This window comes from Porites lutea, chromosome 4 (assembly GCF_958299795.1).
Source record: "Porites lutea chromosome 4, jaPorLute2.1, whole genome shotgun sequence".
In the NCBI taxonomy this organism is placed as follows: Eukaryota; Metazoa; Cnidaria; class Anthozoa; order Scleractinia; family Poritidae; genus Porites; species Porites lutea.
In genome coordinates this window covers 1,504,618-1,527,500 of record NC_133204.1, presented here as the reverse complement: position 1 = coordinate 1,527,500, position 22,883 = coordinate 1,504,618, and the positions used below count along the sequence as shown (strand labels likewise).

Below are 22,883 nucleotides of genomic sequence, written 5' to 3'. Positions count from 1 at the left end.
TTCAAATTATGAACTCTGAGTGCAACAAGGCTGTACAGAAAAATATTCTGGGCCATGTATTCTATAGCCTGAGAAAACAGCTGACATTTCGGGATGACACCATCACTGGTTTCCGCACAAAATGATGTCAGAGAAAACAAGCGCAGAAATTCTATACTGATGACACGTCACTACCCAGATCTGGGTAGTCTCAAGTCAACAGTATGGAATTTATGTCCTTGCTTCTCTGACGTCATTTTTTGGGAAACCAGTGGTGGTGTCATGAAATGTCAGCTGTTTTCACAGGCTAAATAGTATATTAATTCTAAACATGTCAAGAAATTATATCATGATAAAATGCACTCAGTTAAAGAAAATGGGATACTGCGGTAATTATTCGATTAGGACCCCCTTAGCTGGGTACCTATAAAATTTTCATTAGCTTCAGTAAGTCATGGTAAGTTAATTTTCCAACAAAACTGTAAATAATATTAGAACATGAAGATGTGCCAGAGCAAAACTATAACTGTTTATTGACAGTTTATTTTAAAAAAGATGAAGAACTTGGTCGTCAGGGAAGTCTCTTAGTAGTACCAAGTCAATTTCTATCTCATTGTCAGACTACGGTCACTAAACGAACTCTCTGATGTTGCCTCGTGCCCATATATGCCTCACAGCTAGCAGGACTGTACCTTTATCCCAACATTTTAAATATCGATAGGACAGGGCATGGTCACTTAAAAAAAAATTAATTATATAAGAGTAAATATGATTACTGATTGTTTTGGATAAAAAAGCTAACTGTGACAGTCATTGGGCAGGATTTCAAGCATTCCACAGACAATAATCTGCACCAAGAATTTATTTCCAGAGGAAATGTCTGCATTTGTTGTTAAAATCAAACCTTCCTCTAGAAAAAAGTAAAATGATATCTACAAACAACTTCTCTACAGCAACATGAACATTTCTATTGTAGAAAACACTCAATGCGTACAGAATTTGCCTTTTGTGTAAGGGTTAATGGACACATCTGCAATCTCTCTTAACACTTTTATGAGTACATGCATGTAGTGAAGACGGTTGAAAGGTTACCAAGACATATTAATAAAATAATAATTTCATAAGCACACAAATCAGGTTATTATTAGATACTTTCCTGTTTTTATTTAGTCCAAAAACAAGTGCATTTAACACATTGGCGTTAACTGCATTTAACTCATAAGGACATTAAATATAAAAAGAAATTTCAATCTCACATCTCTTTGGTGTATATTTTTAACTTAAATAGACAAATAAAGGTGAAAGCTGAGAAATAATCAGATAAAGCATACAGTTTATCAGTTAATGAAGGTCACATGAAGTTTATGTTATGTACGTCCAAATTTGTGTCGTCAACTCATGGATTTTAGAATATTAGTCTCAGCATTGAGTTCTAGCTATAACATAAATGAATTATGGCAAGAGGAGAAAAACACTGATTTTAAAGTTTGACTTGAGAACGAAATGCTATACGAGAATATAATAATGTCCTGTTATGAGCTCATTATAATGCATTTGAATTTTGTAAAAAAAACTCTATCATTCCTGATGTACCTATCAAAGTTCATAAAAAGAATAAAACAAAAGAAAGTAAATTTCAATGTCATTTTCATCTTCCAGGTTAGAAAAATAACAACACAAAAGGTGAACAAAGTGCTTCAAAGTTTTGCATATCTACACAGGCACCCTTTGAAACAATTACCACAGTATACAAAAGAAAATAAAAATAGAATATATAAGAACTTAAATGACCACTGATGAGTTGATTCACACAAATGATTATTTTGAAGCAAGTTTTATTGATAGTAATAGGGTTTAGGTGTCAATGATCTACTGTGAAGCATTTCTGTTACCAAAATTAATTATTTAGGCTTTTTATTTATATTAAAAAAAGGGTTGTTGTTATTGACAGTTACACAGAATCGTCTTGGACATGCTTTGTGCAAATTTCTCACATCATGGTGTTAATGAGTGTGATAATTTGTCTGGACCCCTTGAAGAAGGCCTAACAGCATCCGTGAGACTTGTAACCTGGGGTTGTTGCTTTATGTTGTTATATGACATCCAATTTCATACACTGTTGTCTACAACTTTTTTCAACTTTTTTCTGACTGCATCAATTTATACAAGTAATAAGTCGATTTAGAAGGAATAAAATACACCACCTTAGCTATAAAGAAATTGGCTTTCAACAATCAAATAAAAATGCAAATTTCACAGCAAGAAGTGTGTTTTTCGTGTTTTGCGGGAGTATAAACAGTTTTGTGAGCTTCAAGCCACTCGCCCTCCAACTGTTTTAAAATTTCCAGCTCACGTACGGCAATGATCAATTGCTTAGGTTAAAAGGAATCTTGAGATTCCACTCAAAAGCATAAATCGCGTGTCGAAGACTTTCCCGCGAAATCGACACGTGTCAAGTCTGCATTACTGACTCATGTACATTTTCCCTTTCTAACAATTTCACCAAAAGTAATATATTATTAAGAGCAACTTAAGTCCGACAAGAAATGGAAAAAAAAGGCTTCACGGTTTGAATTATCGCTTCGGTTCTCAATCTCAGGTTTCTCTGTACTTTTTGGACCGATATTCAAATTCTTATATGTGCTACATAAACATAGAGACTGGCGATTAAGATTTACATAAACGTTCTTGATATAAAATTTTTAAAATTGAAAGTTATCAAATCCGTCACCTCCGCAAACCAAATTCAGAATCTTTATCTCATGAAAAGATCTGCTGGGCTACCTTGTTTAAATTGATATGGCCCTCCCTCACGACAATTAACCACAAAAGCAAACGATGAGTTGTTAGCCTCTCGTACACCGGTTATGTGTTCATGAGATACAAGTACTTCGATTTTGTGTGACAAACTACATAAAAGAAATAAGATGAACTTCCACATCATCCGCCTACGCAGGCAATTCGAAGGTGAATAACAACACTACCGAATATACCGCCCAGTAAACAGGTTTCATCAAAGTCAAGCTATCTGGCCGCGAACAAATGCCAATTAATGAGTCATTTGTCTAACTTTGCTAAACTGGCTTAACGAGGAAAAGCACATGATTACATCGATTAGTGAGCCGGGGTTTTTAGCCCACGCTCAAGTCAATGCAGTTCTCGTTCTGTTTGTACAGTTGTTGAGCTAGTCATCGCTTCAAGGCGCACAGCGTCAGACAAGAATATGACAACCCGTCGCTTGATTTCTCTGGTCACAAAACGTAGCTCACTATTTCTACTGGGGTACAATCCAAAAAATAATATGACTTTTCGGTCAAACATTCGTCAGGAAAAAATTAACGATTACACAGCGAGAGCATTTCCATAACACTGGGATCAAAATTTTAGGGCCTTCCGTTTTATTCGCGTGATATTTAAGCTTTATTACTTTCAATAAAATAAATTCTATGTCGACCCACCTATGTTTGCGTGTTTGAGTAGTCGGCATATCCTAGCTTCTCTTTCGAGCTTTTGTAGATCTAAATGAACAAGGAGGAAAATGTTAGATAAATTAATCCGGGCAAATATCACAATTTACGATCTACACAGGTGGAAAACAAGTTGTTTTCTCGCCCACTGCGAATTATATGTTTGAAGGCTTTGGCGTTGAAATATTAAATTCACTCAGGTCAAACGCTAGATCGTAGACATCTGTTTTGAATTTTGTCATATTTTTTTTACTGTAAGCTTGTATGTTTATCAAAACGTTAAACTTAATATATTTTTTTACAAAATAACCCTTCTTTGCAGCTACGGCCAAATAATATAATTTAATAAACAATTTCCTCTGTGGCTTAAATTTTCAATCGTAATATTTTTCTACTATCCTTGGGTATAAAAAGGCGAACTTGTGTCTGCGGAAAGAATACCGTTGCCCTTGTAAAACAAAAGTGTCATCGAAATGTTTGTTCGATCTCCACCAAAAATTCTGTTTTCGCTCTGTAGTTAATAAAAATATTTTCTCATACAACCTGTGCAAGTCTGCAGCTTTTCAAACGACTCTTTCACAGTAAATCAATTGAATTTTCTTTTTTTTTTTCCTCAATTAAAGGTGAAAATCACAAGAATAATTCTCAAACGTAAGGATTTAAACTAGAAACTAAGAGTCCAATATGGGAGCAATAATTTGTCAGTATCAAGAACAGCTGAAAACTGGATTCCTACCTCTGGACGACAATTTCCTGGTGTTGATAATTTTCGCGGCATACTCAACTTTTGTCTCCTTATGCACACACCGGCGAACGATGCTGAAAGCACCTCTGAGAGAAATATACGGCAAACAAAAGGTAAACAGACATCGAAAAAAAAGTTTCAGTCGGCTTCAAAAAATACGTACTTTCCCAACTCTTCTTTCAGTTCGTAAGTCTCGTGGAAAGGTTGTTTTGAGACCTGCGAAGAAGTGCCCGCCATGTTTGAAGTCCACTCTACTATGTTATTCTCTTCAATGATTGAACGATTGTTCCAATCGAGGTCACGTGACTCTCCAGTTCGTCAACTTGGCTGCCTTTTCGTCTTTTGCCAATTTTCTATTCCCCTGAGAGGGGTAAATCAATCTTTTCAGATAATGACATATAATAGAAACTCAAAAACAAATGGAGGAGTATTCTGTTAAAATCGACAGAAAAATTAAGCCTCTTTTAAGGTCGTGAGGGGACTAAGGCTATGTTAGACACCTGTTTTTTGCCCGCATTGCATTCTGGATTCTCCCATCTGCTTCCTTTCAAAATGGCGGCCGCCGCGGTTTTAGGTGTGCTTTTTGCACTAACGGCAGTGATGTTCAATTTCTCCATTCACAAAATAGATGAAGGTAAGAATAAACATTGATACACTTGTTTGGATGTAATTGGATTTGTTTGTTTTTATTTTGCAAGAAATAATTCTGCAACGATAAACTTGTAAAGCGTTGCCACAATTTACGCAAGCTTAAAAAACGAAAGGTCTGACTGAAAACTGTGTTTTTCTCTTTAAAGAGATTCTGGTATTAACTTAAGCCTTTTTCTTAAGGTTTTCTTAGGTTTCAGAAATGTCCAGTTATTTACAAGTTTAACTTTATTTCTTGCAAGATGTTAGCTAGCCCCGACCTAAACTACAAACTGGGCTATTGCATTTAATATATCCTTGGCCCCCTGGTTAAGGAACTATGTTTTCTTCTAACGCCTGAAGATTAAATAAAATTGCATCTACCCTTGAAGACTTCCATAAAATATGGGTCCTACCGCTGAAGAATTTCTTGAAAATTAAAGCTTCACCCTCAAAGAATTTCATTTTTTTTTTTACTCTACCATATAAAGTAACCCTCATTTTTTTTTTTACCTTACCCTGGAATAATTCCATGTTCCCTTGGGAGGTATGGGTATTAAATGTAATGGCCCATTTCAGGGGCTCTGATATAGGCCTTGAAACAGCGACCTAAGTCTAGATGAAATGGTGACAGATGAGATAAAGATGAGTCAAATACTGTCGGGGGGGGGGGGGAGGTGGGGACAATACATGGCCTATTATTTGAAATTCAGACCTGGGAAAGACTCCCCCTTCCCCTAAGAGGGTTTCCATTAGGGACAGGTGAAAATGAAGTGTTTAAACAGGTGGATTAACCAACAGTAGGATAATTTGCATAATTTTGATATGCCATAGTGCTAAATCCAACAGATGCATTTTCATCAGAGGAATCCACTAATAGTGCTTGCTAAAAGTTACTATTTTTTATAAACTTCATTGATTTTGAGCAGCCACACACAAAAAGGGAATGAGTACAGAAGTAATGTAAAAGAAAAAAAGAACATTTCAAAAAATTAAAGTCTATCATACTTGTATACAAGGAAAAGTACACCATCAGAAAGAGCTGCCTCTAACAAGTTAATTTTAGAATTAATAAACACAGATCTAGAGTTGCACAAAAATAAAATGTTTGGATCACTGCATATTCCGGTGTGCAGAGAAAGCTATTTATTTGTTATTTGTGTACTAATATTCAATTTCTGCAAAAAAAACCTAACACTTTCATCTTTTACTTGAAGGGCATGTAGGAGTTTACTATAGGGTAAGTAATTAAACAACTTGCCTCGTTCAAAAATTGGATAGCACTATCCACCAGTTAAATCGCTTTCCAGCAGATATAATAGTATGAAGACCAACTGCATTATCCAGTGGAAATAGTGATTATCCAGTGGATAGCGCTATCCACCATTTGAACAACCGGAGCCCTGTGAGTTAAAACAATAATATTATGTCCTTTAAATGGAGCTGTAATTAAAACTTGTTCACAGCACAAATTTGCCCATTTCTGATGAAATCCTATCTTTCTGTGGGTGGATGTGATGAATGTACAGATCAAATATTTTCAAGACTTTTACTTTGTAGCCAAAGATTTGCATAGTATTTAAAAGGTAAAAGACAGCATATGTAAACTAATGTGCATCAATATTATTTTCTGGTTTTTAATGACTTACTGCATATGGTACAACAAAAGTTAATGTTGTGCCTTGCAACAGTTTCAGTCATTGAATGAGAAGTCACAGAAACTACATGTATTGAAGAAGGAAGATCAAGATGTTTACTTTAATTCACTTTATGGTACAGTTGAACCTCTCTGCAACGGCCACCTTGGGGACAGAAGAAAGTGGCCATTGTAGAGTGGTTGAAACAAGAGTGAATGTGTGGACTGTCCGCCAGAAAAAATGGCCGTTGTAAAGAGGTGGCCATTAGTAGAGGTTTGACTGAATAAGATTTTATGGTGTACAGGGCTACAAAAAACTTATTTCCAATTGTTCAGGGCTAGCTGTAAGTGAGATAGATTTTCCTGTAGGGCAACCAGATACAAATCTGAACATAAAAACAATGTTTTAAGAGCTACATGTATGACATGCAAAATACAGCAACACTTAAAAGACTTATTATTTTATGTCTTGTGTCATTCCAGGGTGGTGCCTTGCTTTCTTCGACCAGTGGGCCAGGTTATCATATCATGATTCCATTTCTCACATCATACCGATCAGTTCAAACTACATTACAAACTGATGAAGTTAAGAATGTTCCATGTGGAACAAGGTGGGTAATGTGGGTAAAATCTTTTTTCCATTTTGAACAGTGTCTAACCTACTTTAATGTAGAATTTTAGTTGTATCCTAACTCTAATTATTTGTAGAAGACAAAGGAAATTAACGTGTAACCTGAGAATGGCTGTAACTTGCAGCAGAAATACATGTAGAGTCAAGTACATGAAATGAGGTGGTTTGAGCTGGGCTATGAATCCTGTTGTTGGTACTATACTTTATAAGTTGTATTAAGATGGAATACACCAGGAAAGTGAGCATTTTCCTTGTACCAGCATATTTAAACAATATTGCGTGCTTTGTTTACACTTTTCAAGGGCTATATATGTTATTAATTGGTTATTTGGAATAACACCAAAGACAAATTCTCATGGGAGCCCGAGAAAATGAATGTCAAATTTCACAAGAATTGTAAAAACACAGTTAAATTCTGAAAATTTCATGTGTAAGATGTCATTTTGTGAAACTGACATTTTTGTCAGGCTCCGATGAGAAATTTTCTTTGATGTTATTACAGATCTAACTAACTACATCTATAGCCCTTGAAAAATTTAAAAAAGAATGCAATATACTTTAAATTATTCTGATACAAAGTTTTTGTTCACTGAAAATTAAAATTACTCAATTTCCTGATGGATTCCATCTTAATACTTCACGACCTTTCCTTTCTCTCCAGTGGTGGTGTTGTTATTTACTTTGATCGCATTGAAGTTGTTAATATTTTGGATTCTTCTTCAGGTAAGGTAAATCTGATGAAATACTACCACATGTCCATGCTTAACCCTTGCTTTCTTCTTCAAAGTTGAGCAGCACCTTTTGACTAGAATTATTATTTAAAAATATGCTAATATTCAAAGGTTCACTTTTGAGAAGGGTGACAAAGTTAGCTACGCTTAGCCCAGTTTTTTTCTAGTCAAGTCTGATTCAAAATACATAAATAGACAATGTTAGCACTTGTCCTCACAAATTTTAATTATTCAAAATCAAACAAGAAATAAATATATGAAACCAAAAATACAATGATGGCTGAAGTCTTTGTTATTGGTTTACAGTCATGTAAACCACTATTAATTGCACTTGCAGTACAATACTTTGTAAACTTTGAAAGCAGCATGTCTTGTACAGAAAATACAGTGTATATTTAACATTATAAAGCAATGCAAAATGATCATCAGATACAAACAAACAAACAAACAAGGACCATCTGGTTTGAGAGCCTTGCATTCAATATTGAAATCTAATAATACTTAGTTGGCTCTCTGAAATGATTGGGTTTACATGGGCTGCCAGTGTTGTCAAAAGTAGCCAGCTGCCAGCCAAAATCGCCGCTTACTTGGCTGGGTACTCTGCTTGACATTCCTTTACAGATGGTGTTTTTCAAATAAAATATTCCTGGACTGGCCACTTACTTTGACAACTCAGCTGTCTAATTCAAAACTTTCTGACAACCCTGATTTCTTAGCAGTTTTCCATCCCTTTTGCAGTGTTTGACATTGTGAAAAATTACACAGCTGACTATGATAAAGCTTTGATTTTTAACAAGATACATCATGAACTTAATCAGGTATGTTTTTTAAAATGCCTTGCCATATTATTGTTGTGGACTTTTACCACTGTGGGTTGAATAATTTCATTTTACCTTTTTGACTCAATAAATCGTCTTAAAAGCAGATTCATGGACAGCTTATAAATAACAAAAATGTTACAAGTCAAGATGAAATTCAGGTTAAATTTTTTTAACCTGGGTTAATTCTCAATTTCCTGTAGGCCTGTTTACACGTTAAAAGAGAAGGAACGGCTCGGTTAGAAACAAGTACCGGTTCCAGACCAAATCTCCTATTTACACGTACAAATTCAGTAATGTGGGCACGCAGGCTAAACAACTGACGTGGAGCACCATAGCTCAGAAAAAACGTAACAGAACGGTACTGAAAAAAGAGTGAGCTTTTACACGTTGAAAAGAAAACAAAAATGTGGATAAGGAACCGTTTTTTATCGGTTCCATTCCGAAAGGGGTCCATAGCCGCCTATGGACCTTTTAAGGAACGGAACGGATAAAACTGGAACAGGTCAAGTACCGTTTACAAGTCAAATTTTGTCGGAGCCGTTTGTTTTTTTATCCGAGCCATTCCAATTTTTTCGGCCGTGTAAACAGGCCCTTTGTCTCCTAGCCCTAATTGAATAATAATGGTTTTACTTAGGAGACAAGGGAAATAGAGAATTAACCCAGGTTAAAAAAATTTAACCTGAATTTCATTTTCACCTGTAACATATATTTATTTACAGTAATAAATTATTATAAAGCAAAAGAATATTAGATTAATCCTTTAACTGCCTTGAACCACACTGATAAATGAGTACAAACTGAATGTGAAAAAAAAACCCTGCCATCTCTGTGAAAGAGAAAGAAGTAGAAAATAAATGCAGGAATATGAACCAGAAGATAAAGGAAAAGTGCTTTTATTGTCAAACTTGCGGAGCAAAACAAACCACACAATTTCTTGGCACCTTTGTTGCATTTTACATTTTTGTTGTATCTAGATAGTTTTATCATTTAATTTTTCTGCAATTTTAGTATATTTCTGCTTCTCTAATGGAAGTAACCCTACACTGATATTGTAAGACGTATACAGGTATCAACACTTGGTATAGTCCTTTGTGATATCTTCCAGTGTGTTTATCCATTTGAAAAGTGCTTGACTTGTACTGTTTGTGTATTCTTCCATTTTATAGTTTTGCAGTGCACACACCCTTCAAGAAGTCTACATTGACCTATTTGGTGGGTATTTTCAGGATTAATGCATCTAGAATTGTACATATAAGTTTTAATGATAAATGTTTTCAACTAATGTTTTGTGGTAAAAAAATCTTGAGAACTCCAAAAGTGTTAGAGACAAAATTGAATCATTATTATTGTTGTAATAATAATTTAAGTAATAAATTGAGAAAACTTATTTTTGTCATTCCGATTATTAATTTCATTTTTGACTTGATTAAGACATGATTCAGGTTTGAAACATCACCACAAATTTTCTTCTCATTTTTCTACATTAAACAGTTTTACTGTGCTTTTTGTTTAGTGAACTGTAGCATCATAGCTAACTTTTGCATGTTATATGTCGTTTAAAAGATCAAATTGATGAAAACCTGAAGACTGCCCTTCAGTTAGATTTGCTTGTAATGTCTCCAGGCCTGAGAGTTCAGGTGAGATGCCAGTTTTTAATATATTTTACTGTCCATTTTGACATTCCTCTGATGTCAAAAATACTTACATGTATGTGCTGTGAATTGTAATTAACAATTATTCCACAAGTGCACATTGGATATGAGATGGTGAGTTGGCTATAATCATCTCATATCCAACAAGGGTGAGTGGAGTAATTTTTTCATTAAAATGCCCACAAAATATTGAGAATTCTTCCCGACTTTATTTGTAAAAACAACCTATTATCAGCTTGTTTTTGATTTTGAGCAGACACGCACAGTTACCGTATTTGCAGAGCATGGTATGATGGCTCTTATTATTCATTCAAAATATTTCCCCAATTCTGATTGGCTAAAAGCACACGCATAATTCACCATAACCAGTTACTGATGACAAAATTTGGAAGAATTTTGTGTTTAACGAGGAAATGACGTCAAAAATGCAGCCTTCTACAGGTTAATGCACCGTTAACTGAGAAGACCTGGGGATGAGGTTGAGTTGTTTTTGTTGTGAAACTAAAATGGCGGACACTTCACTCGTTTCAAGAGTAAGAACTACTGCTCGAACTAGGCAAAATAATTGCTGAAAACATAGCAAAAACAGCAAGAAGACAATTCGGAGGGCAACATCTGCTATTTGGAGAATATTATTTTGCAGAGCTGGACAAACCTAAATGTACGCTATCGAAGATAAACTTAACATTGATTCAGGTAAACATGTTTTAGCTATGTTTTTAAACTAGGAATTATTTTGAATGAATAACAAAGCAATTAATGAATTCGGCTTTGGTAGGATATGAAGAATTAAGCAGATCTCGGAGGGTGTTATCCACCTCGGCCTTCATCCTCTGTGGATAACACCCTCCTCGATCTGCTTAATTCTTCATATCCTACTCAGCCTCATTCATTAATTGGTAAATATACCATGATAAATAAGCCCATCCAAGCTCTAGAATTTCATTATCCAATGGTTCAGTTTTTAATAGTATGGTTTATGACTTGCACACAGGCTGTGAGAGTGACCAAACCCAAGATACCTGAGAGTATCAGGCGTAACTATGAAGCAATGTAAGTGTGATCTGATGGCATCTTCATGCGATGAAATAAAGTTATTTAAATTAAAGATGTCTTTTCAGGTGTCCAAAAGAACAGTGATTTTGTTGTTACCTTTGCATCCTGTGTCACTGGTGCATAAAAATCCCCAAAGACACAAACTAATTTGTGTCATGTATCCCATAGGATGCAAAGATTGATTGATCTAAAGATGTTTTTTGTAGAATATCCTGTTTGTTTAATTTTTGTGGTTGTTCTTGTGGCTGTTGTTAAATGACGCTTATTTCTTTTAGTCTTTGTTGTGCTTTACAATTATATAGAAGGAGTATATTTTTGTTTTAGTATTAAAAACTGCAATAATAGATCGTCTTCACGGTCACGCAACAAACAAAATAAATTGGAAACCGTCCAGTGGAAGGAGCCAAGAAAATGACATGTTATAAAAGACTGTACATGAACAATTTGTCCATGTCTCAGGTCTTTGTGGCCGACAGTTTCTGAGTTATTTGCCGAAACTTTTCAAACACCTTTGTAGAGCCTTGTATGGAGACGCCATATTGGTGTTCCGTTTGGGTGCACCAATATGGCCGCTGGAAATAAAAACATTTGGAGTTCACTTTTTCTATAAAAGCTCTTTCTTTTCACACGAGAACTAGCATATGTGTGCATAAACATACCTTCTAATACTTGAAATGGTTGTATGGCTGAAAATCAAGAGGAGAGACTTTTTTTCTATGAGACAGCCTTCCTATTTTGGTGTCACGCACTGTAAAAACTCGGAAGTTTAAATTGCTGTATTTTCGAATTGAAACATGCCACGGGAGTGGAAACTTGTACAAAGATTTACTTTTTGTTTATTCGTAAAACCTCGCTATTTTGACTTTACAATTTGATGACATCACTGTGAAATCCATCAATACAGAGTTTTGGAGTCTGTTCTCAGATTAACTGTGTGGTTACAAGCTGTTACAATAGACCAGGGACTCGTTATTTTTGAACTTGGACTCAGTGGTTCTGGACTAGGACTCATGAGTTTTCACAAGATGAGTCCCAGAACTCACCATAACTATTTGTAACAAAGTCACTGAAAGAAATTCTCACACTGTACAATAAATGCATGTGAATGTAATGACTGTAATTTCTCAATTTGCTTTGTCTCCTAGCCTTAGATATTCATGAATTAGGGCCTGTTAGGAGGTAAAGGGGAATTGAGAATCAGCCTGGGTTAAAAAATTTATTTCTGACCTGTAACAAGACTTAAAAGGTCAAAATATACAAAAACGTTATACGTGGCAAATTGTACAGCAAAAGTGGTTTGTTTCTTCCAAGACTGAATTTGAATGACAGTTCATCAAATTCTGTATGTTTTAGTAGGATGAGGGATGAGTAATGTTTTGCTGTTCAGCTATTATTTTGGATATGAACAGATGAAGCCACCTGTACCTCAATGCTGGTAAAAAGTAATGTAGGAATTACATGTACCAGCTGGAAAATATTTTTCTTTCTTCAAAGGGAAGGGGAAAAAACAAAACTGTTGATTGCCCAGCAGAAGCAAAAAGTGGTTGAGAAGGAAGCGGAGACGGAGCGAAAGAAGGCGGTTATTGGTAGGAGTCCTTATCTACTAAATTTTTTAAACAAACTGTAGTAAATTTGGGTTTAAACTCTGGCCTTCTAAATCATTCTCAAATACACTATCAAATGCTGGACCAAATTGGAGCCAGATTTTTCACGTTAACTGGTTTCCGTTTAAAACGTTTAGTTTAAGTAACAATAACTTTGTCGCATTTGTTTCCTTTCGATAAGGTGCATGTAAAGTGCGGAAAGGTTTTTTCTGGCCTTTTCACTTCCTCAGCCCCGGGAAATGACTGCGGTGCGGGCTATAACTTTCACTGAGACAAAAATTCGAATTTTCCATATATATTTTTTTCCTCTCATTTTAGAGGCGGAGAAGGCAGCTCAGGTGTCAAAAATTCAATTTGATCAGAAAATTATGGAGAAAGAAAGTCTGAGAAAAATGTCGGAAATTGAAGGTGAGTTGTGTTCTTGGTTTGACGTCATAGCGTCGGACAATTCAAACAGAGATGCTCGCGTAAACAAGTTGAAAGAGATTTAGAATCGTGTTCACAGCAAACGGCAAACGCGAGATTCATGTTGGCATTTTCTCTACTTAGGAGATGAGCAGGCAAAAAAATGCCCAATGAAACCTACTGTAATTAACTGTAGATGGCAAGTTAGAGGAAACTTGTTCACGTGGTTCAATTTGCCACTTTCTGAATCTCTTTAATCTCTAGATCATTTCATATAGAGAAAATTACACATTGTAGTCGTACATTCCTCGCCCACCGTCATCAAAGATCAAATGCAAAAACAGTTTCCGTTTTATTTCATTACTTTAAAAAACGCTACACTGAGGACCAATCAATCAGGTAAATTATTTAAAAATTTAATGATTTTAAGGCACTCTTTTTAACATTTTCTTTGCCTTGTCTTGATTTATTTATGATTTTTTCATATCGTTTAACAGATGGTGCTCATCTTGCAAGGATGAAATCTCGGGCTGATGCAGAATACTACACCGCAGTAAAACTTGCAGAGGCAAACAAGGTATACGTATAAACAACAAAGTTTTTTTTTCGACGACCCTGGTGCAAAGCAGTTCCTGGCATGAATACCAGACTAATGCGGGTAGCTTCTCTACGAAAACACAAACTTTCGAAAACTGCAGTTGGGTTCCCGGGAGAAGGTAGATATGCAAGCTAAACGGATTTTGTTGTAAACAAAAGCTACAGGAAGAACTGGTGGCGTTTTCTGCGTTCCAAATCTTATTGCTAGATTATTTTTATCTGAAATGATTCACTCCTTCCATCAAACGTCAAATAACCAGTCCAATAGCAAAGCGGGACTCGCAACGCTTTCTTGTACATCAGTCCGCCATTTTGCCTTTTTGTAGTGCAGACGACGAAAACCTTTTTTTGATTGGGCTGTGCCACAGGAAGCCCAATTACAAGGTTACATCTCGAACAGTACCTTCATTAGCAGCTTTTTTCCCCCGAGAACGGTGTAGTTGCCAAATTTGTGAGTCCCGCGAAATTGACGTTTTTAGTGAAATGCAGTACACAGATGACCTTTGTACCAGAAAATGTTGCAAATTCGAAAACAACAAGCAATAAGTCTCTTTCCTTTTCTACCATTAATACCTTATGTTACCCATGTAACATCAAGCCTCCTCTAGGACTAGAATCATCCATACCTTATACGTTAGATGTTTTGTTTCTCAGTAGTGTGACAGTAACTGATGTCTTGTAACTGAGCTTACTCATTATGTTATGTACCTCTTTTTCAGCTTAAACTTACACCCGAGTATCTCGAGCTGATGAAATTAAATGCTGTTACCTCAAACTTAAAGATATTTTTTGGCCCTAACATACCGAGTGTATTTATGGACAGCAAATATTTTAGTCAGTCCACTAGCGTCAAGTCCACCGTCAAAGATAAGAAAGCAGAGGTAGGTTTTATTTTAAGTACTTTTGGCGGCGGGGCTAGTTTTCTTTCCCTGACACATCCCATTTGTCAAAATTGAATTGGGAAGAACTGGGGTGCCGATCATTTAGCAATGACGGATGGTTAATGGTGATGTCGTCTATTTTCTACCATGAATAGTTGTTTTGCTTTTTTCCTTTTTTAGGCAGGAGATGATCTCAAAGACGAAGAGCCGACGTCGAACCTTAGTTAGAAACTAAGATTATAACGCCAAGAAAAGACGATGCGATGGAAGTGTGGATGACAGATATGTGCAGAGAAACTTTTCTAGGAGCAGGTGCATATGTGGAAAAGTTTTCACATTCAAACTCCCAAGGATAACACCATTGAATTAGTAAATTTCTTGTTATAAACGACAGTCAGCTGCCTCCAAACAGACTTCTTTACAGGACGGACAGCTCTCTAGAACGAACTCGCTTAACGATAATATCTAAGAATTGTTTATCGCATGTAGCGTATGCTAGAAAAGCACTTCAGTTATTTTCTCTAAATAATCCACTCATAGAAACAGGTCTGAGAGTCCAATGATTTCTTAGAATGCAGCCTGAGATAGATTTAAGCAATAGAAAACGTTTTCCGTGTTTGCATAGCCTCATATAAACACGAGAGGGTTTGGTAGAATTCGAGAGAGAGTTAGAGTTAGTGCAAACCCGAGACGAAGTCGACGAGGAAATGGGTAAATAAAGTAATCTTGTCTAGGGTTTCAACTGAAAACCTTTTTCAAATTCGTGCTTTGTGTGCGAAAAGCAAAACATCTTGACGTCACAACCATGTTTACATACTCTCATGAAAACACGCCTCTCGGCCAATCAGAGCGCGCGTACTATCTTAGTTCTTTTATAATGAGATATATACAGTGGAACCCGGTTGATACGGACACTACAGGGAAATGTCATAGTGTCCGCATCACCCGGATGTCCTTATTAAGTGGGCTCTCCAAAGAAAAAAAAAGAAAAAGAGAAAGAAAACATGACGGACACATATTCACATGTTTTATCGAGGTAGAGTCTAAAGCAGACATTTTAACTATAAAATAATTTCCTTGCAATTTCCTTAATCCCCTTGCAGTTTCTGTAACAAGTTCATTCCGGAGAAACCGTGCCGTGCGATCATTTATCGTAGTCTCAGGCTAAAACTGAAAGAAATAAAACAAAGGAATCCGTGACTTAACTTTGTACTGATTTCACCTTCTTAAGTACGAATGCACTAAAACCCTAGCTCGAAGTGAGTATCCCAACTGCCTTATGAGTAGATAATTTTATTATCTGAGACGTCAAGGTTTCAACTCGGTTGGTGACCTAGGGCCAGTTATTTAAACGGAGTTTAGCCAGTGTTTGACAAAACTCCGTTCTAAGCCATTTTCAGTTTGCCGAACGCTTTTATGTCAACACGTGAAAAGTTTCATGAAGGCATAAAGCGTTGACTAGAAAAGTAGTTATCTTCTTAAAATAGCCCACTAAGAAAGAGATCTGGAGGTCCAAAGATTTCGTAACCGCGGTCTAAGTTAGACTTCATTTAAATAATCGACCCCTGGCCCCGGTTGTTCAAACGTTGGATAGCGCTATCCACCGGATAAATCACTATCCAGCGGATAAGTATTACGGAAATCAATTACGCTATCCGCTGGATAGTGATTTATCCGTTGGATAGCGCTATCCGACGTTTGAACAACCGGGGCCTGGAGTTTTACTTCGCTCCACGCTCTAGACGTGCTTCCTCAGTCTCAGTAACCCGCTTCTTTTTTCATCGATTAACATTATTATTCAGCTGTATGAATGAAATGTAGAACCTTTTAGCTTCCTACAATAAAGCCCTTTTCACTCCCTATAATATAATTTATATACTTTTAAGCAAATTTCCTACTTAATAATGCTGGTTAGCACGCTTTTTGAAAATTTTTTTTTCTTGTGTGCTGAAGAGTACAATGCTAATATCCTTTTTAGCTTTTTTTTTTTTTAATTGTTAAAGGTCTCTAAGGCTTTACCATTACGTTTTATTCAATAACTTTGATTAAATAAACTCACAAAATGTGGTTTTCTTTCTCATGTCTTTAATGTACCCTTACGTTAACATCCAGCAATAATAAATATTCCATAATTGGTGTGAACTATTTTGAACAGTATAATATTCATCTTCATGACATTATAATAAGGTATGGGGAATCAGTGTGACCTGGGACAAGCCCAAGACAGCAGACTGAACTGAATATAGGTAATCTGGAACCTGGCTTACTCGCTGGGGAAGGTGGGTGGGTCGCTAATCGCCCTTCGTGTCGGACAAAGTGAAGTGAATGGGACAATGCGTGCCAGTGTTTCCTGTACTCATTTGAATAGCTGTTGTATCTGAATCACCTAGTAAGGGGATTGGTCATAAAAAGTGTTTTCTAACCGTATATCTGATGAGTCCCTCGAGGACACAAGTTTGAAAAGGCCTGAAAATCGGAGATAAGAGTCGACTAATTTCAAGTAACACAGGGTCATTTAAATATGATTTTCTGCCAATGCTAGAGTAGGGGCTATTTAAATGAAAAACAATCATTTTAATTTAAGGAAAACTGGTACGTAAAAACGGCCCCAGTACATCGTTCTACAGAGTCGTTTGTCCTGGCTGTGTACTACAGTTTTGTCCACTTTCATAAGTAGCGGTAATTTATTTAATTTTTCTTTAATTAAGCACCATTCTAAACTCTAGTGTTTTCGATAACTTTTGAAGACTGTGGCTTGAGAGAGCTTTTCTGACTATTTCTAGTCGTATCAAGTGTGGCGCCTCGTGTATTTTCCAGAGGCAAAGTCGATCTTTTCCGAAAGAAAGGCGTCGCAAGATCTTTAAATCCGCGTCTGAATTCCTGACTGAAAATAACATATATACAGCAGTTGATGGCACTGTTTGCATGACCAAACAAAAACCCGGTGGTCTGCATACCCACTGGAATTCCACAAGGACCGAAAATGTCGCTGAAGTCTTGCAAAAACAAGTTGAGGTGCATCAAAAACCAACACAGTGCAAAGGCAAGAACCACTGTCATCAACATCTTCAACACGTTTTTCTTGGATTTATTCAAGAGTCGAACGTTTCCCGGAGTTGCGTTGCCTGGAATGTGCCTTGCCCAAACTTTGGCGATTATGATTGAGTACAAAACAGAAATCACTAAAAGTGGTAATGCGTACAATGACACAAAGGAAATTATGGTGTAAATCGCTGGAGCTCTTTTAGGGTCAAACGCAGGGGCCCAATCCTCAATGCAAAAGGGAACACCTTCATAAAGTCGGACCTTTCCAGCATAAATTATTGGTGATGCGTATGTAAACGAGGCTATCCAGACAAGAGCTACTGTCCATCGTGTTTTTCTTGTGGTTAAGACGTTCAACATGGGAAAAACGACAGCAAAGTACCTCTCAAAAGCCAAGGCTGTAAGAGTGATAATTGAGCAGGCCATCGATGATCCTTGTGAGAGGAGAAGCAGTTTGCAGGAAATTTGTCCAAAAAGACCATCATTCACCCATGAGTGTATGCCACGGAACATACTGATAGCGGTGGGTATCATACTGAAGATGGCCATGAATAGATCTCCAACCTATGAATACTACCACCACCGCCACCACATTTCCATTGTTTTCCTCCACCACCGCCACCACCTATTGTTTTCCCTCCTACACCACCACCACCACCACAATTCTATCGTTTTCCCTCCACCAAACCACTTAACAACAATTGAAATAGAATAGAAATGTGGTGGTGGTGGTGGTGGTGGTGGAGGGAAAACAATAGAAATGTGGTGGCGGTGGTAGAGGGAAAACAATGGAAATGTGGTGGCGGTGGTGGAGGAGGGAAAACAATAGAAATTAGGAGGAGGAGGAGGGAAAATATTAAAATTGTGAAATTGTAGAGGGGGGAATAAAAAAATTGAGGAAGGAAAATAATAACATTGTGGAGGAGGAGAAAAATAAAAAATGAAAAGGAGAGGGGTAAGTAAAACATTGCTTGCAGTGTAAAAAAGAGCTAGTTTGCCTTTAATATACACGATATGATTTGCCCGCCACAAATCAGTGAACCGGAACAAGGACAATCACAGCAGCAGGAAATAGGAAGTGCATAATTACGTTACGTCTCAGTGATTTTAAGTCACAGACAAGTTTGACTTTACTCCTCAGACACTATGAATTAACCAACTGAAAATAACACACGACCTTATCTTAATTTTGCTCATGAGATAAAGGTCCCGTCCACACGTATCCGGAGATTTTTGTATCCGCAAATTTTTTTATGCGGATACACCTAGCGTCCACACGTGTCCGCCGTATACGCTCGGTGTATCCGGAGATTTCTGTATACGCTCTCCAGAGTGGAAATTTCTGTATACGCTGTGTATCCGGATACGTGTGGACGCTCGTATCCGCATATTTTTGTATACGCTGACGTCACAGTATCAGAACCAGTCTTTTTCCGCGCGAGATTTTCCAAAATGGCGGCGAGCAGAAACGTTGTGTGTTCAATGCTACTAGGACTTCATCGTCCGTCCAAACAAATGAGTTGTCTTCGGTTTTTTTCTGTTTTTCTCTTAATTGAGACTTTTTTTATGGTGTTTTTTAACAGGAATTTTTTTCGCTCTTCAAGCTCACACGTGTTGAAACCTCAAGTAAACAAACACGAAAGCCGCGAATTTGGCGCCAAAATTATCGCAGGCTCAGCTTTCTTTGTAATGCGCATGCTCTGTTGACTAATCCTTTGAGATGTCCGGATACGAATCGGATACGTGTGGACGGTTGTATACAATTCGTATACGCTACGTGCGGACGCGGATATTTTTGTATCCGCATAAAAAAATTTGCGGATACAAAAATCTCCGGATACGTGTGGACGGGGCCAAAGACAAAAGGCTATGACGTTATCGGCGTTAATTTATTCCTGCGCAAGTTAATGAAATTCCTGCGCAAAAAAGAGGAGTAACCTGTGCGCCCTATACTACTTACAGGGAACCATCAAAGATAACGTGTCAGGGAAGGCATCGATAGGATGAAAAGTCGAAACAGATTGATAAGGGGTAGCAGTCTCCATTGATGAAGAAGTAAAAGAACCATGGCTACCGAGTGGGAAGTGCTATCTGGAAACACCGCAGCACATAAATAGGATAAAAAATTCAGACCACATTATCCCGCCTGAAAAATATCTTATATTCTACCTTGATTTGCTTCAAAATGTTAGTGGATCGTGGCAAGGTACACCTGACGTGGCTAATGATTAATCAATGACATCAATGAGTGAATCGGAGGGTCATCAGTTGAACGAACCTAATAGATGTAACAACTCTTCAGCTGGACTTCGTTTACCGGAGCTTTACAACAAATATTATCCTCAACAGTTAAATTTTCTTTAAAAAATGTTAAGCGCTTTTAGCTCAAAGAATAAAGTTCAGCTTACCGCCATATTGACTATAAGGTAGTTTGTTGCTGTGTGCATGCGCTTTTGCTTGTATACTATCCACATGACTGATGCGTTGCCAAATAAGGCTAAAAGGAGAATGAACAGGTACACAACGTTTTTTATCCATTGAAGCACTGGTGTTGACGGTGGATAATGACACTCTGATGGAAAATCCTGGGTACCATTGTTTATCGTACTGCTGTTGTTCATGTTCAGACCTTAAGTCTAGCTAACACCTGCAAAAATGACAGTTTAAACAAAAACAATCTTCTTTCAACCTTTCCCGTGCACATAATATAAGGCTTCTAGATGGCCAAACCATTCACTAGAGGCTTGAACTTCAGATGAACATTCAAAGTCTTACTCCGCCGTTAAAAATTTGTATCCCAGCGTTTCTAAGACGTTTTGTCTATCGCGGCGCCATGGAGACTACAAAATTAAGCAAAAACTGATGAATATGTCAATCGTTATCTTGGAGCTAACTTTAAATTCATGTTTGCGAAATCACGACAAATGGGTTATTTAGGTAATAGAGTGAGGGGAGGATTTTAGCCCATTTAATTCTAAAATCCTTAATGACAATTTTGAACACAAATTACCTTAAGCGGAACTTGCGTTATTTTTAGTTCTCTTTTTTACTATTTGAAGAGAGCGTTTGGCAGCAGAATATTGAAATCACATAGGTCTCAGGAATAAGAGCAGCCAGCATGTACCAGTCTGGCATTTTCATAACCTTTTCACTCAGAATTACTGCATTACCCTGATTACCTGTAATTTACTGTTTTCATTGGCAATTACAGTGATAAAGGTTATATCACGAAGCCACTGGCATGTTAACATCATATGAGTAAACAAAAAAATTGTGGAGATTCCTAAATGTGGCCTAAGGGGTGATTGTAAAGTTTCCTCGAAAAAGTATTGATTCAAGAATCTTCAAGAACAAAAATTCCCCTCAGGGGTGATTGTTTCTCTTCAAGCTCGCTGTTCTCTCGGTTTTCCTTGACAGAGAATCTTTTCATGACAGGGAATTCGAAGCTACATGATAATTATTTAGACAAGAAGGCGCCCAGTAGGGGTGTATAAGGCTACAGTGATCCAACATATTCTACCCTTAGTGCATAGCTACTCTTATCCCGAAAAATGGAGAGATAAAGATGCATTTGTAGATATCTTCAGATATTAGGGTTTGTTTTTTTTTACCGCATTCTGAAATAAACATGATTACAGGAGCTAAACTTTCAAAATCAATTGCTTTTATTGCATCACCCTCAAAAATCAGGCCTTGGATAAATATTCGGGATTAACCAATTTCCGAATGGGTCTCATCGATCTCATCGCGACAACTTATTTTCCACCTTTTTTTTAAAGTCAACTTTTTTTTTCCTGCAAACGTGATGCTATCACTTAAAGATGCTTGCCTCATACTTACCGTGATCTCACTATCTTGGCTCAGAAAAGCGCCAACCACGAGCAGACTAAATCAATCAAAACTACATGCAATGTATAGTAACTGATGAACAATTATGCCAGTTTATAGTCTAATGGCCGCTCCGACTTTTTCTGAGAAAAAGACTAGTTTCAGTCAAAATATTCGCCATTTTTTTTTAAATTGTCCGTCTCGATTTCTCTTGACATCTACTTAGAATACTAAGTTTTCTTGTTTTTCTCTTCCAGATTGTTGTAGAGAAAGGCAGCAAGCCTCAACGTTTCGACATCGATAAGAGATGAAATGTGTAGAATGCTCTGACCATACCATACGAGTAAAATTCCATTTCATGGATAGCATAACTAATCGTCTTTGTTGTTAAGTCTTGTGGTGGCACATACTGTAGTGCGGTTCATTGCGAATTATCAAAGGAGAACCCAATATTTAGCAGATTAAATTTGGGAAATTTTTCATCACTTCTTACAGTTTAGATTGTTTGTATCTTTTTGGACATTTAACTGTTTTTTTTTTTTACGTTAATCTGGTCTGGGTCGTTTTATTTTTTTCCTTTTAACTGTAAAGAAACTAAAAAGCAAAGCAGTGTTTAGAGCACCCGGTGATTCAGAGGATACTTGTTTGCAAATCCGTTACAAGGATGACAGAGATCGAAACTCCGAAGTCTTAGAATTTGGATGCATACCTTATGGAAAATGATTTTCTAGATCTTAGCAACAGAATCCCAAACCCAGCTAAACCTTACTTAAGATTACACTTTGAGACTGGTGCTTTGACTAGAACTGGCAAGCCGGACCGTTGGGTTCTTAACTGAAGTAAGCCTTTTTATCGCTTGCGGAAAGCTCGTCGAGAAACTGTTTAACATTGTTTTGTAAACCACTTGTTGTCACCGTTCATTTCGAACATATATAGAACCTCAAGTGAGCTGAATAACCTGCCGAATATACATACCTAGCTGTGAAACAAGCTCTTAGATCAGAATTGATAGATCGAGGTGTAATACAAGGAACTTTAAAAACTGGAATTTAAACATGTCACGGTTGCTTCGTAAAATAATCCTCTCAGACGTCATCCAGAAGTTAGCTTTGACAAGCTTTCAAAAAAACCGGACGTTTCTTAATTGCGCTCCAGCATAATAGATCTGCTTGTAGGCA

At 36.9% G+C, this 22,883-nt stretch overlaps 3 protein-coding genes and 1 long non-coding RNA gene across 5 annotated transcripts in view; 1 reads left to right on the top strand and 3 right to left on the bottom strand.

The window, feature by feature from the left end:
• LOC140935176 (calcium/calmodulin-dependent protein kinase type II delta chain-like) overlaps positions 1–4,558 on the bottom strand; it is a 20,494-nt gene extending 15,936 nt beyond the window's left edge. The window contains exons 1-3 of one of the 2 annotated variants that reach the window (XM_073384711.1): positions 4,355–4,558; positions 4,183–4,277; positions 3,438–3,497 (exon numbers count right to left, since the gene is read on the bottom strand). In XM_073384711.1, coding sequence (XP_073240812.1) covers positions 3,438–3,497; positions 4,183–4,277; positions 4,355–4,428 — 229 coding nt within the window. In that variant the 5' untranslated portion in view covers positions 4,429–4,558. The remainder of the gene's footprint in view (positions 1–3,437; positions 3,498–4,182; positions 4,278–4,354) is intronic. The other variant, XM_073384712.1, reaches the window with a different exon arrangement.
• Positions 4,559–4,692: 134 nt separating this feature from the next.
• On the top strand, positions 4,693–14,939 carry LOC140935177 (erlin-1-like). The gene is made up of 12 exons (XM_073384713.1): positions 4,693–4,825; positions 6,036–6,058; positions 6,938–7,065; positions 7,747–7,808; positions 8,555–8,634; positions 9,804–9,849; positions 10,201–10,274; positions 11,284–11,342; positions 12,840–12,931; positions 13,268–13,357; positions 13,852–13,931; positions 14,671–14,939. Exons 1-12 carry the CDS (start codon positions 4,744–4,746, stop codon positions 14,905–14,907), a joined length of 1,053 nt encoding a protein of 350 aa, XP_073240814.1. The 5' UTR covers positions 4,693–4,743; the 3' UTR covers positions 14,908–14,939.
• A 1,318-nt stretch (positions 14,940–16,257) lies between these two features.
• LOC140934987 (uncharacterized) lies at positions 16,258–17,005 on the bottom strand. Its single transcript, XR_012165148.1, has 2 exons — positions 16,546–17,005; positions 16,258–16,397 (listed from the first exon to the last, which is right to left on the bottom strand). It is a non-coding gene; the product is annotated as an uncharacterized lncRNA (long non-coding RNA).
• A 480-nt stretch (positions 17,006–17,485) lies between these two features.
• LOC140935167 (substance-P receptor-like) lies at positions 17,486–20,692 on the bottom strand. Its single transcript, XM_073384700.1, has 2 exons — positions 20,286–20,692; positions 17,486–18,441 (listed from the first exon to the last, which is right to left on the bottom strand). The coding sequence occupies exons 1-2, from the start codon at positions 20,496–20,498 to the stop codon at positions 17,548–17,550; spliced, it is 1,107 nt and encodes a 368-aa protein (XP_073240801.1). The 5' UTR covers positions 20,499–20,692; the 3' UTR covers positions 17,486–17,547.
• Between the last annotated feature and the right edge of the window lie 2,191 nt (positions 20,693–22,883).